At 43.2% G+C, this 14,514-nt stretch overlaps 1 protein-coding gene across 1 annotated transcript in view; it reads left to right on the top strand.

Moving 5' to 3' along the window:
* Window positions 1–14,514, top strand: part of Bpifc (BPI fold containing family C) — a 59,716-nt gene that overhangs the window by 4,577 nt on the left and 40,625 nt on the right. Inside the window, exons 2-3 of the mRNA XM_076919815.1 lie at window positions 7,267–7,390; window positions 12,059–12,179. Of these exons, the coding sequence (XP_076775930.1) occupies window positions 7,267–7,390; window positions 12,059–12,179 (245 nt within the window). The remainder of the gene's footprint in view (window positions 1–7,266; window positions 7,391–12,058; window positions 12,180–14,514) is intronic.

Genomic DNA, 14,514 nt, shown 5'->3' with positions numbered 1-14,514 from the left:
ACACACGAGGTAAGCCCTCCTTCCCCTCAAGCTCACACATCGGTGTGCTGCTTTGCTAACTTGCTCTCTCCATGGCACCACTGTGCTCTGACAAATGGGCATCTTTTACCATTTCACCCAAAGGTCCAAGAAAGAGGAGCAACAGCCTTGCTTGCCCCTTTTACCCTAAGCATACTGTCCTGTCCTTTAAAAGCATTTCTCTAGATATCCTACACACACACACACACACACGCACACGCACACGCACACGCACACGCACACGCACACGCACGCGCACACACGCACGCGCACGCGCACGCGCACGCACACGCACGCACACGCACACGCACGCGCACGCACACGCGCACGCGCACGCACACGCACACGCACACGCACACGCACACACACACGCACACACACACGCACACACACACACACACATGTTTAAAAAAAAAAAAGCTTGTCTGCATCCTCATCTCCATCTTCTCACCTTTACAGCTACAATTGGTTCAAACTTCTCAGCCACATTAACCAAGCCCACCCTTCCTGTTTCTCCTCAGCAGGGCTGCTCCCAAGGTTTAAGCCTCTTCCAGTGCTTATCTGACCGCAGTCCTCCTTCTGTCCAAGCACAGACCTCTCAAAAATGTCACTATCTTGACCACCTTCCTCGACTTGTTTTAAATTCATGTGACCTTGCCTTTGTGAATTCAGCAGCGACAACTCATCCAAACTGTAAACACCCCCAAACAAGAAGTAAGGCTTGTGTGGCTATTAATCATTTGGCTGCCATTGAAATAAGTCTACACCACTTTGGCTATTGGCACCTGTCATTTAGCCAACAAGAAAAATAGGTTGGCATTAATCCACGGGGCAGCATTAATTGAACAAGCAAACGATTGCTTACTTACACATTCCAAACATGGGTGACATAACACTGAATACAATGTGTTTCTTTTCCTCGGAGAGTGTATTTGCCTCATCATGATACTTCTGCATGACTACTTTGAGACAGGCATTGTACTAGACTCTGGAGCTACAGAAATAAAACAGTCCCTTAGTGAAGTAAGGACAGAGAAGTAAAGAGGCAATCACAATTCAGAGCCTTGAGCACCTCACGCTAAGGTCTCAGGACTTCCCTGAGCTAAGTAGAAGCCTGTAAGGCACATGTGATTCAACTCATAGCCTCAAGAAGACAATGATTCATTCATCCAGTCCATCATTCGATGTTTGCTCATTGCCTACTGTGTGCCAGTTGCTGTCCAAAGTTCTGATGAAGTCATTCCTTATAGCACCGAAAAATGTTCAGAAAAGGAGAAAACCCAATAATCAGTAATTTAAAAATGATTAGGTTATAACTTCTTAATCTAAGAATCACAGCTCTACATGAAGTCTCATAACTGATAGAACTGGAGAAAAAATATAGCAGGAAGAGGTATCTAAACACACAGTCACCAAAAATCAATTCAAACCCCTTAATGAACCTAAGTGTTTCTGGGAATGTTCCAGTGTTCCTCAGTGTGATGTCACTGCAGCCATCGCTCTGAACAGATGACATGCTCACTGCACAGGCTGTCACACCATACAGCACCAACATCTGCTGCTCACACTAATGACTATCACACTATGAACTGCAGTGTTCTTACTGTGCACACAAAGTTTCATCCTCTCACAGTGGTCTATCTACAGAATACAAAAACTTTTTATTGCATTTGTGTGTGTGTGTGTGTGTGTGTGTGTGTGTGTGTATGTGTGTGTGTGTGTTGGAATGGGGACACACAAGCAACATCACATGTGTGGAAGTCAGAAAACAACTTGTTAACTCTCTCCGTCTACCATGTGGGTCCCAGAGATCAAACTCAGGCTATCAGACTTGGCAGCAAGCTCCTTTACATGCTAAGCCATCTTGTAGGCAATTAAAAAACAAACTTTTAATACTTTTCAAGAATAGTTGCTCAGCACGTAATAAGTATCAAATGAATATATCTCTGGAGTTTGTTACATTAGGATGTTGGTTTTTACATCATCATCACCACCATCACCATTACCATCATCATCATCATTATTGTTTTAGAATGTTTGATTTCTGAAACTGTTGTTTTTGTTGCTAATTTGAGTCTCATATAAAAAAAAACCATTAAATGAATTTTGGATTACACATATTTCCAACAACTCTGTAATGGCCCTAAATACACTTTTCATACTGTCCTTATGCAAAGTACCATGTCATGATGTTTTTTTTTTTAATGAAAATACTGATCTACTCTGAAAAAAATTATTGAAGATGTTCTATATCCAACAGTATCAAACATACAATAATTTAATAAAAATAAACACATCCCTCTCAACGGTATGCAAATTTCCTTTTGTCCCTAACAAATAGTAAAATTACATATATTAAAGGCTGTTTTGTGTCCCTAGGGATGGAACCCAAGGCAAAAACTCAACCTTTCACCTCTGACCCAGCCTCCCTTTGTTATTTTAAAATAAATTTCTTTTTTGATTTATTATCAGTAAATATTGGTTTTGTTTAGGTATTTTATAAGCCTATAGAGCCAGAATAGAATAAAAATTTCTTGGGCAAAGAGGATTCTAGGTGGAATTTTTTTTCAAGAAGCAGTGTGGTAGATGATACATGCTTTGAAGAAAAATTAATCCTGAGAAAGAGCGTAGGAATTATCAGAGTCGCAGTGGAGGGTCAGGCTTTGCAGAGAATAGACAGGAAAGGCTCTTTGAGGTGATGCTAGCCATTCTAGAGAAAGTGAAAGCCCTGGACACAAGTCAATCTGGGGAAGACTGTGTGAGGCAGATGAAACAAGTGTAGAATAGGGACAGGCTATTCAGGGTGTTCTAGAAAGACCTAGTGAACTAAACTGGCTAGTATTCCCCAGTGTGCATCAGGAAGAGGTCAATGAGGGAGCAGAGCCTGAGGAAGCCTTGATTCTAGGGAAATTTACACTGAGTGAGGTGGAATGTGCTAGAAGGCTGTAACTGAGCCAGCCAGAGGGGCTGATGTGATCCTACCTTCACAGCCCCACTGACTACCCAGAAAGGGACAAATACTGAAGCAGGGAGACTAGAAGGGAAGTTATCAAAGATTTACATGTGATATGACATTGGCTTGAACTATCGAGAGGTCTATCTACTGTCTAGCAGATAACAGCATGTGTCAACTGCCCCAACCTACATAATGCTATGCTGTTTCATTGAAGATTTTTTGTTTTGTTTTGTTTTATTGCTGTTGTTTTGTCATCTTGACACAATCTGGAGTCATCTGAAAAGAGAAGAACTCAACTGGGAAAATGTCCCCAACAGATTGGCCTGTAGGCAAACCTGTAAGGCAGTTTCTTGCTTAGTGATTGGTATAGAAGAGCTCAGGCCACTGTGAGTGATGTCACTACTGGGCAAATGATCCTAGGGTGTATAGGAACGCAAACTGAGGAAGCCAGGAAGAGCAAGCCAGTAGTAGCTCTCCTCCATGGTCTCTGGTTCAGCTCCTGCCTCCAGGTTCCTGCCCTGCTTGAGTTCCTGCCCTGACTTTCTTCAGCAATGGGCTGTGCTGTAGAATTGCAGGCTAAAACAAATTCTTTCCTTTCTGAGTTGCTTTGGTCATGGTGTTTGTTTGTTTATTTGTTTGTTTGTGTTCTTTCAGGTAGGCAACTGTCCCTTAAAAACAAGGTGAAAGACATTTTTATTTTTTAAATATCAGTTTAAATTTCTAATACAATATGAAAAAGAGGGAGAAAGATGGGGTAACTATAGTGTTCTATTCCCAAATCTTATTTTCATGAGACATCAACATGTACATTTCATTATGCAGATGAAAAATAGTTGAAAAAAATGACACTTTACAAAGTTTAAAGACTTTCGTTATTCCTATGAATTACGTTATTTTTATGAGAATGTTCCAGTGTATTTGGGAAGTGAGCTGAGGTCCTTTTTGGTGAAACATGATTTGTTTGTTCATTTTTATGGAACATAAATTCTTCTCTCATACACTACCTCCATACCACAGTTGCCCCTCCCTCTACTCCTCTCAGCTTCCCTCTCTCCCAGATCTACTTCACCTCTGTTTCCTCTTCAGGAAAGAGCAGGCCTTCAAGATACAGCCAAACAATAAAACAATACACACTAAGACGAGGCAGAAACCCTCATGTTGAGGCTGGGCAAGGCAGCCCTGTAGGAGGAAGAGTCCCAAGAGCAGACAAAGGAGTCAGAGACACACAGACTCCTATTGTTAGGAGTCTCACAAATGTACCCAGCTAACAGTCACAGCATGTACACAGAGGACCTGGTGCAGACGCCTGCAGGACCCGTGCTTGCCACTTCAGTCTCTGTGAGCCATGTGAGCTCTGCTTAGCTGATTCCATGGGCCATATTCTCCTGGTGTCCTCCATGCCCTCTGACTCCTACACTCTTTTCTCTTCCACTTCCGTGGACTTCCCTGAGCTCTGAGGGGAGGGAGCAGATGGAGACCTTCAGTTTAGACTTTCTCTTCACATAAAACCTGCTGTGGGTCTCTACACCGGCTCCCATCTGCTGTAGGAGGAAGCCTCTATGATGACGACTGCACAAGGCACCAATCTATGCATATAGCAAAATAGCATTAGGAATGATTTCATTGTTCTGGTTTGGCTTTGGTTTTTCCAATTGTGTTTGCTTCTACCCTGTGTTTCTTGGCTATCCAGACTCTGGTTCTTAGTTACCCAAGCATGGTAACCAAGTCAGTCATGGGCTCCCTTTCATGGTGTGGGCCTGAAATTAAATTAGACATTAGTTGGCCAGTTCTGCAAATTCTGCACCACCATTGCCCCAGCACATCTTGCAGGCAGGACAGATGGTTGGTTGAAGGTTTTGTGGCTGGGCTGGTGCCTGAAGAGCACTATGTTCAATGAACTGTGTGGAGGTTGTCCTCTGCAATATGACCCTGCTTGTCAGCTTTCAGAGAGCAACCCTCTGTCCTAACATCAGACTGGGTTATTTGGGGATCTCCCCGGGACCCACTCAGTTAACAAGTCAACCAAATGCAAGCCAGTCCCACCACTGGAAGCCTTGACTGACTACAAAAGATGGCCAGTTCAGACCCAGGATCCTCCGTTACTAGTTCTCAACAGAATCACCTTCACAGAGATTCCAGGAAGTTTCTGCTGCACTTGGTTATCACACCACTCTCCAAATGTCCTCCAATTCTAGCCTTCTCTCCTCATGCTTTCTCCCTCCATCCCTTCCCCACATCCATACATAAAATCTATTCAATTTCCCTTTCCCAGGGATATCCATGCTTCCCCTCGAGAGCCTCCTCTTAGTCTGTGGATTGTAGTTTGTACTGTTTCTAGTTCCTGCATCCTTTTGCCAGCAAATTTCATGATGTCATTTTTTAAGGTCTGAGTAATAAATGATCCATTGTGTAAATGTACCAGCAGCTCTTTTATTAGTCCAGGACTGTTTTCGCTACTCTGGGTTTTTTGCTTTTCCATATGAAGTTGAGAATTGCCCTTTCAAGGCCTGTAAAGAATTGTGGTGGGCTGGAGAGATGGCTCAGCCGTTAAAGGCTAGGCTCACAACCAGAAATATAAGAATTGTGTCGGAATTTTGATGGGAATTGCTTCGAATCTGTAGATTGTTTGTGGTAGAACAGTCATTGTGCTGTGTTAATCCTACCGACCCATGAGCATGGGAGAGCTTTCCACCTTGAGACCTTCTTCAATTTCTTTCTTCAAAGACTTGAGGTTTTTTTATCATACAAGTGTTTCACTTGCATGGATAGAGTTACCCCAAGATATTTTATACTTTTTGAGGTTATTGTGAAGGGTGTTATTTTCCTAATTTCTTTCTCAGTCTGTTTACCATTTATATATAGAAGAGCTACTTTTTTAAAACTAATCTTGTATCCAGCTACTTTGCTTGAAAGTGTTTATCAGCTGTAGGAGTTCCCTGGTTGGATTTTTAGGATCACTTTTATTTTTTAGGATCATATCATCTGCAAATAATGATACTTCGACGTCTTCCTTTCCAGTTTGATCACCTTGATCTCAAGCGGCCTGTGGTTGAACAAAGGTGTTTGCCTGAGTTAGGATCTGAGAAACAGCAATGAGAGAGGAGAGGGGAGGCAGGAGGGGGAGAGGGCAATAGTCTGTGGGATGCACAGGAGTGTGGACAGGGAGAAGGGAAGGCTGCATGAGGTGTTCTGTTGCAGCACTAGACTAGACTACCCTGTGGACTGGGTCTGGGGGAACAAAGAGCTGGTCATGGGGTTTGTATCACAGCAATAAAACCCTGACTAAGACAGGGTATAGTCTTAGTCAAGGTTGAGAGGGGTGTGTAATGAACCATGCATGCATGAAATGGCACAGTAGGGAATATTGTCACAGAGGTTGACCCAGGAGAATGATTTCACCAGGAGACTATGGATGGGTGAGCACAGTGCAGAAACTGGAATGGAGGATGTGCACACACACATGGGTGTGTTCACATCGGGAGAGTTGAACAGTAGGCCCACAAGTACTCACGGACTAGTAAATCAATGAATAGCAAGCAGATGATTCTGATGGGCTCATTTGGAATACCACTGCTTAGAAGAGTAGGTACAGCAGCTCAGTCATGCAGAGACAATAAAAGGAAATCTTGGTTTATTTTGTTCTTTGGCTTGTTTTGAGACAGACTCTCAAGAACTTGCTAAAGAGCCACAGCCACACTCGAACTCCTGACCTTCCTGCTTCTGCCTCCTAAAAGCTGAGCTTACAACTGTGCACCACCATGCCTGGCCTAAATGAGAGCTTGACTGCTGTGCTCAGTGCTTACATGGAGTCCTGTAGATAAAGGGGAGCTACCAGTGGTCTTTAAGCAGATGAGTTTGATTCATGCCATAAGGCTACATGACTGACTTACATGTTCTAAAATGTATTTGTTCTGCATCTCACCCCAAGGAGCCAGGATCCTTCTCAGGGTACAGCCCTATTGAAGTTATTTTATTGCATTGCAGGGTGTGTGTGTGTGTGTGTGTGTGTGTGTGTGTGTGTGTTCATACACACATCCAGCTCACCCCCTAGCCCATGGAAAACAAAGATGAAGGGTCATACGCAGGTCATCTCTACATCTACAATGTATTTTGCTACACATGATGTCGGAATGGATGCATAGGTGGGTCAGCAAATGGGAAAAGGCATAGATTGGCTAGGTAACATTAGAGAAGTTAGCAATGAAAATAAGAAAGCCTAAAAACAGTGGGTGGAATTGACAGATGAGGAAGCAAAAATATCTAAAGGAACTCTAAATGTTGATTCACTGCAGATGCCAACAAAGCAGGCCCCAGTCCTCTGGGCATGCTTCCTCCTGTGGAGTCTCTACAGCGCCTCCTCCCAGACTGTTTACCCTGGAATCAAGGCGAGGATCACCCAGCGAGCCCTAGACTATGGTGAGTCAGATGTCAGAAGAGGTATCTTATAGTAGAGTGGAAAGACCACTCTAAGACTTTCCAGCATTTAACAGATCTGAGGTCTACCTGCACGGATGTGGGTGTCAGGTCTACCCTTTTCCTCAATGCCCAGCCTTGTGAAAGTAGGTTTGCTGATTTGCAAGAGTGGTGATGAGCACTTGGTCCCTAGGTCTTAAGTGCTAAGAGAACCAAATGAGCTCACCTGTGGAAATGCAGGATGGAGCCATGGAGAGAAGAAGGCCTGTAGTCAGAATGCTCTCAGCATTTACCATGTCAGCCTATGAATATGCTTCATGGGCCTTGAGTAGAAAGTATTCCGGTGAGAGCCCTGTGAAGAAGCTGATGTCATGTCACAGAAAGAGACTCTGTGATGTCAGGAGTCTCATACCAGCAGAGGGCTAAGGCACAGAATAAACTCAGGTCTAGCTTTAGTCAGGGTTCCATTTCTGTGACAAAATACCTGGATAAAACAGCTTTTAGAAGACAGAAAGAGAGAGATGCTTTGTCCCACAATTCCAGAGATTACAGCCCATGGTCATGTTTCTTAATAGGCAAATCTATTGTTAATTCTAAGCCTGTGAGGAGGCACACCGTCCTGGCAGGAATTGTGTAGGTAGGGCAGATGTGGCTATCTCATGACAGTCAAGAAGCAGAGAGAGAGGGCACAGATACAATGTATTTCCTCCAAAGACATTTCCTCAATGACTTCCTTCCTCTGACCTACTTCCTTAAATTCCCACCACGTCCCAGTAACCCATTCAGTTCTGAATCCATCAATGAATGAACTCTCTGTTGGAGTTAAAGCCCTCATTTTTTTTTTTTTTGTTTTGGTTTTTGGTTTTTGGAGACAGGGTTTTTCTGTGTAGTCCTGGCTGTCCTGGAATTCACTCTGTAGACCAGGCTGGCCTCGAACTCAGAAATCCGCCTGCCTCTGCCTCCCAAGTGCTGGGATTAAAGGCGTGTGCTACCACTGCCCGGCTAAAGCCCTCATAATCCAAGGCCACGCCTTCACCTCATGAGCGTTGAAGAAATATTTCTCTCTCTCTCTCTCTCTCTCTCTCTCTCTCTCTCTCTCTCTCTCTCTCTTTTTTGTATACATTATTTTAGTTTAGTTTTTGAATACTGAGACTGGAGCCCAGGGCCTCATACATGCAAAGCAAGTGCTCTACCAACTGGTCTGTATCTCTAGCCAATAGATAGATATATCTTTTTAAAAATGTTTTATTAGCCTATGTTAACTATATGTAATTAATATAAAAATTGCATGTTTCATTGTGACATTTTCATACATGTATGTAATGTATTTTGATTGTATTCATGCCTTTGTTACCCTACCTTCCGGCCTTTTCAATTTTAACTAATTTCCTTCCTTTTCCTGCCTACACCCCGCCCCTGTGAGTGCGTGCGTGCGTGCACGTGCATGCGTGTGCACGTGCGTGCGTGCGTGCGTGCGTGTCCTGTCAGGGTTGGTCACAGAAGCATGGGTACATTATCAGTGACAACACCACAGATAAGAATGTGTCTCCCTCCCTCATCAACCATTAACTGTGTATAAATCCTCAGGGATGGGTGGAGCTCTCCGAGCCCTCCCACTTCCATTACAGTGTGCCAACAGGCCCAATCCGTGCATATCTTGTGTAATTAATCACAGCTGCTCTGAGTTCAAGAGTGTAAAAGCTACTTCCTGTCCAGAAGTCAGAGCTCCACACCTCTTCTAGCTCTTAGATTCTTCCCCTTCTTTTGTGATGTTCCCTGAGCATTGCGTTGGAAGCAGGTGATAGAGACATCCCATTTACGGCTAGGCAGTCAACAGTCTATTATTCTTGGTACTTTAACTAGTTATGAGTCTGAAACCACTACTTAACCACTTCAGAAAACGATTTTCTGACTAAGGCTGACAGCAGCACTATTCGATGTGGATACGCATAGCTGTTTATAAGGCCATTTGATAGGCAAGACATGTTCATTTAACAAAACAGCTTTCCCACTAGGGCCTATGTCCTTCCCAGCCATGGGCTTTTGATCAGGTTCACAGTATGACATCTAAACTACCCCCTGTGGACCAACTAGTAAGTCCAATCAGAAAGTGGTTGGCTACCCCGTTACAGACTTGCCACTAATGCTCCAGGAGGCTCACCTGCCTGACTGATTGGTATTGTTTTATACAGGGTGCACAGTTGGGTAAAACTGTTAGAAATTCAGCCCAGCAGTCTGTGAGGCACCTTCTGGCACTATGAGACTAGCCAGCAGGGAGGAAACTTCCAGCCAAGTGTGGTTTCTGTATGTCTTGATCAATGCGTTTAATGTCTTCAGCAATAAGTGTTCTGTGAACACTTACAAGCAGTAACAATAGTCAGTATGGTTTTTGGAGAATTTGGTGACCTCCCCAACCAAACATGGGGAAATATTTCCAAACAGGTAGGTCTCACCCTACAACACATGCTTATAGCTCTGTTCCTCGTGCCTCAAAGCCCTGCCTGATGAGTCACTGGCTATGGGAGCATGGACAAATCAGTGGCTCATGCTGAGGCTAGGCTGGTTCCATGTGGAGTTGGGGCAATGCCTATATCATTGAACTGATTTGAGACTTGAAGGAAAGAACCCATATAGAGTATGGCCAGTCTTAACACATGCAGGCCCTCCATGCAAATTAACTATTATTATTAACCATAGCCGTGGTATGCCTCCATATGTTTACAAAACACAATTTGCTGTGCTCTGTTGGGTGTAATTTTAAAAGCCATGCTTGCTTCTTTGCCTGGGCTGCGCTCTCAGCCTAGCTCCAAGATCTCACTCCCCCTAGCCTGCGATACCTCCTTCCCTGGGCTGGCCTTACTTCCAATTTGCTTCATTCCAGCTGGCTTGGCCAAGCCGCCAAAAAACCGCCCCAGCTGCCCTCGTTCTCCTCCTGCCCACCTTAGCTCTGATAGAAAACACTAGACAGTTTTATTATTTTAAAACTAGCCAGGTAACTCAATGGCTGGGCGAAGAATTTTCTGCCCTAATTCTATCACCAAGCTCCCGCCAAGCTCCTAGACCCCTGCTAGTAGCGGAGGCTACAAACTCTAGGTGCCTCAAGACCTACATGACTGCAGCTTCCTCTTCGTTCCAAAGCCTGGTCCAAATTCTCTTCCTTCCCTGCGTCCCTTCTCTTCCTCTTGGGACCCAGAAGTCACACATTTTCCCTTTCTCACAGCAATTGGCTTCCACCTTTTTTATTGACACAATCAATCAAGAACCAATTAGGGAAACAATACCTCCCTCTACATCTCATCTTTCTGTCCAATTTAAAAAAAAACACCTTTTTTCTCCATATATAAATTGAATTGTTAGTGGTATCTCCAGGCTGCTTATCAAAGTGGATATAACCATAGTGATGCCCACCTCTCCACTGTGTTAGGAAATGAGTGAGATCACATGTACAGAGCACTGAGAACAAGATGCCTAGTAAATATTAGTGACTGTCCCTTTCATATGTGAGAATAGATGCTTTCCATGTCACAGATGAGAAAAATGAGTGACACAGAGGCCAAGTCGCACAAGCTTAGTGTGTGCTACAAGTGAATGACAGTGCTGGGTTCAAACTCAAGCTTTTCAATACTGTCTTCACTTCCTTTGCACTGTGTCTTTACGTCCCCATACTGCAACAGTATCCACAGCATTTTATAGGACACTATCTCTTCCTCCTCTCCAGGGAGGAGAGATCAACTAAGATGAACTTAAAGAGAGAAAGGCAAGGTTAACGAATATTAACTTTTAAAATATCATCTCTAATTTATTGTGTGTGTGTGTGTGTGTGTGTGAACATGCACACACACATGCATGCAGGTACATGTGCCATGGTGCACATGAGGAGCTCAGAGGACAACTTGTAGTAGTGTGTTCTACTGTGTGGATTCCGGGGGGGTTAAACTCAGCTCAGCAGATTTGGCAGTACCTCCTTACCTGCTGAGTCATTTAACTCATTTCACCCCACAAGCTCAAAGCAAGGTGTTCTGTGATTCTTCCATACAAAGGAATTAGTAAACAAGACAGAAGCAGTGATTAGTCACCTCTTCCGAGTCAGGGGGTCCTTTGGAGAATCTGTACTTCCTTTCCAGTGAAAAATAAAACTCTGTAAGCATGCAACCTACTCATTGTCTTTTCCTGGAACGTCAGCCGTTCCTAAGCCTCCTGACCTTTTTGCCAAAAACATCCGTGTTCAAAGAATCTGAAAAGAAAGAAGAAAAATAACTATGAAATTTAAATTGGCCACAACCCAGATTCTGGGCCATATTGCTTAGAATTGTCTCCTAGCTCCCCAGAACTCATAGTTTCTTAGGCAAAACTTAACAGTGTTGATACCTACAAGATGTGCCTGGCTATAACTATAGCATCCTTTGAAGACCATCTTTCACTGTTTTCATCACAAGCTTGGCCATGTAATGAAAACTTCTCATGGTAGTCCTGTGGTCTCAGGCAAGCTCCTCCACCTCTCTTAAGACTGGAGTTTCTGTGTGTGAAGCCAAGAATACAACACCTCCTTTGTAGGGGTGATGTTTCTTCTCTAGCATCAGGTCTTTCTCAATGCTGCATCTGTAAGGTTAAAGATATTGAGTCACTGCCATCTTCCTTATGGTCAACAAATACTTCCTGCATCCCTCACAGGTCTTCAAGTTGGGATGAAGATAATGGAGCAATTGGCAAAGGAAATCGTCATCCCAGATTTGAACGGTTCTGAGTCTCTTAAATTTCTGAAGATTGACTATGTAAAGTACAACTTCTCAAAGTAAGAGCGTGGAGCATGTTGACTTATATTGTAAGGGGCTCAAGGCCAGTGGAGAAGTCTATTGCAGCCCTAACTTATTTATATTTTTTATTTCTGTTTCATCTAAGCTCTGACTTCTATTCCCAAATTTGCCTCATAGCTCAATATAGCTAATACCATTCCAACCATCTGATGTATATTTCATGTAGCTAAAAGGGGGAAAGTCTCCTAAAATGTCAGTTAATTTAAGTTCATTTAACCTCAGCCACGTTAATTTTCTCATTTTTGAGGTTTTGTCTGGGGCTCTAAGCTAAGCACATTCCATGTATACAACGTAGTCACATGTCCAGGGATGTTTGGGGAAGGGGAAATGGATATTCCAATGGCAACAGGGATCCAATAGGATTACAGAGAGAGGCAGAGGATATGTTTGCAAACTAGAAATCAATCTGAAAGAGAAGAGAACAGCTTTCCTATGTAGTTATCTATCATTGTAATTTACTATTTGTCACAATGCTTTTTCAGTTGTCTTTTGCTCTAACACTTTCAGTAATAATCTCCCTGATGTCAACAACAACCTTTTATAAATTCACAAGGAATCCTTGTTGCAAAAGAAATGGTACAAGGAAATTTCCTTGCAAAGTCCCTCACCTGCAGTAAACCAGCTGTTCAACCTGTGTTTATTGAGCAGCGACCTCACAAAGGACTTTGTTCTAGACACAAGGAATGTCATAGTGAATGCAGGTGTAAGTCCTTCCCCATGACGTTCTGTGGAAGAGATGGACATTACATATATATCTGTGAGGATAATTATTTCATTACAATGATAATGACACAACAGAAAAGTGCAGGGAGCTATATAATAAGTACTGAGAGAGATGAGGAGAAATTGGATGTTGTCATGTGTAGATACATCAATATAATTTTAAATTTGTGCTGTCCAAACAATAGACAGTGATCATTCACAATTACTGTGTGTTTCAAAGGTGACTTATGTAACAGAGAACTATATTTTTATTTATTTAGTTTTACTTAATTTTAACTCAAAAAGCTGACTCTTGCTCAACCATAATGGTACATGTTTATAATTCCAGTACTATGTAAACCGGGTGTGGTAGCACACACCTGTTCTTGGGAGTTGGAGGCAGGAAGATCAGGAGTTCAAGATTATCCTTACCTGTCAAATTCAAGGGCCAAAGGGGGATACACAAGAGACCAACAAATAAATGTATAGACAATTTATCATTGCTGGTTGTCTGGAGAACATATCAATACACACTGAGGGTGGCTCTTCCCACCTCAGTTAACCTAGTCTAGAAACTTTCTAAGAGACATACCCAGAGGTTTGCCTCCCAGGTGAGTCTAGATCATATCAAATTGAAAGTCTTCATTAACCATCACAGTATATATGGTCTTTTAACCCAGTAAATCCACTTCTCAGCATCCTTTTGGAGAAAACATCGTCCACAAGTAATATGTATGTTCCCTGTGGCATTGTTTATATGATGGAAACAGTCTAGAGAAGGATTCTGGAGTATTCTGTAACAGTTATAAAGAATGGATTATCTAGGTGTAATGGCTCATTAATCTTTAATCTCAGCACTCAGAAGGCAGAGGCAGGCTGATCTCTGTAAGTTCAAGGCCAGCCTGGTGTACATAGTGAGTTTCAGGACAGAGTAGGCTACATAGAATCTGTCTGAGAGAGAGAGGGGGGGGGGGAGAAAGGCAGAGACACAGAGAGATAGAGACAGAGGCACAGAGACACAGACAGAGACAGAGAAAGACAAAGAGAACGGGGGGAAGGGAGAGTGAGAAAGACCTTATGTGTCAATTGAGCATATTTCTAAAGCACAGGAAATGAATCTCTGCCATTCTCTTCTCACAGTGGGACTGGAGTGTATGGTAGAGGACAGGTAGGAGTCCATGAATAGGAAAGGAAACAGCAGCCTCATTTATCAGCTAGCAAATGTATGTTTAGACTTTTCTCAGTCTCGGGTCAGAGCAGCCTTTCTCCTGTGCAGAACCTAGGCATGGGTGAACTCCTTTCAAAGTCATCTTTTCATGCTCCCTGTGAGGGGCACTTCTTTTTGATCCATTGACAAAGAAGGTAAGCACCTTGCTTGGGGTTGTACAACTAGTACAAACCTTGACTCCGGGCCAAGTGCTCACCGTGTAACATGTAGGGGCATGACCCAGCAATCAGGAAGAGTCTGAAATCAGATTGCAGAGGGCTCCGGATCTGGTTCTACCACTTACAAGTCACTTTATAAGCTTTTCTTATCTTCTCTATCTGAGCTGGAGCTTGCACGTGCACCAGAATCCCACAGGGATACTGCAAGGGCCAAACTGAGCTACA

Source organism: Arvicanthis niloticus, chromosome 22 (assembly GCF_011762505.2).
Source record: "Arvicanthis niloticus isolate mArvNil1 chromosome 22, mArvNil1.pat.X, whole genome shotgun sequence".
NCBI lineage: Eukaryota > Metazoa > Chordata > Mammalia > Rodentia > Muridae > Arvicanthis > Arvicanthis niloticus.
The sequence above is the reverse complement of the archived record's forward strand: the minus strand, read 5'-3'. Positions and strand labels throughout refer to the sequence as shown.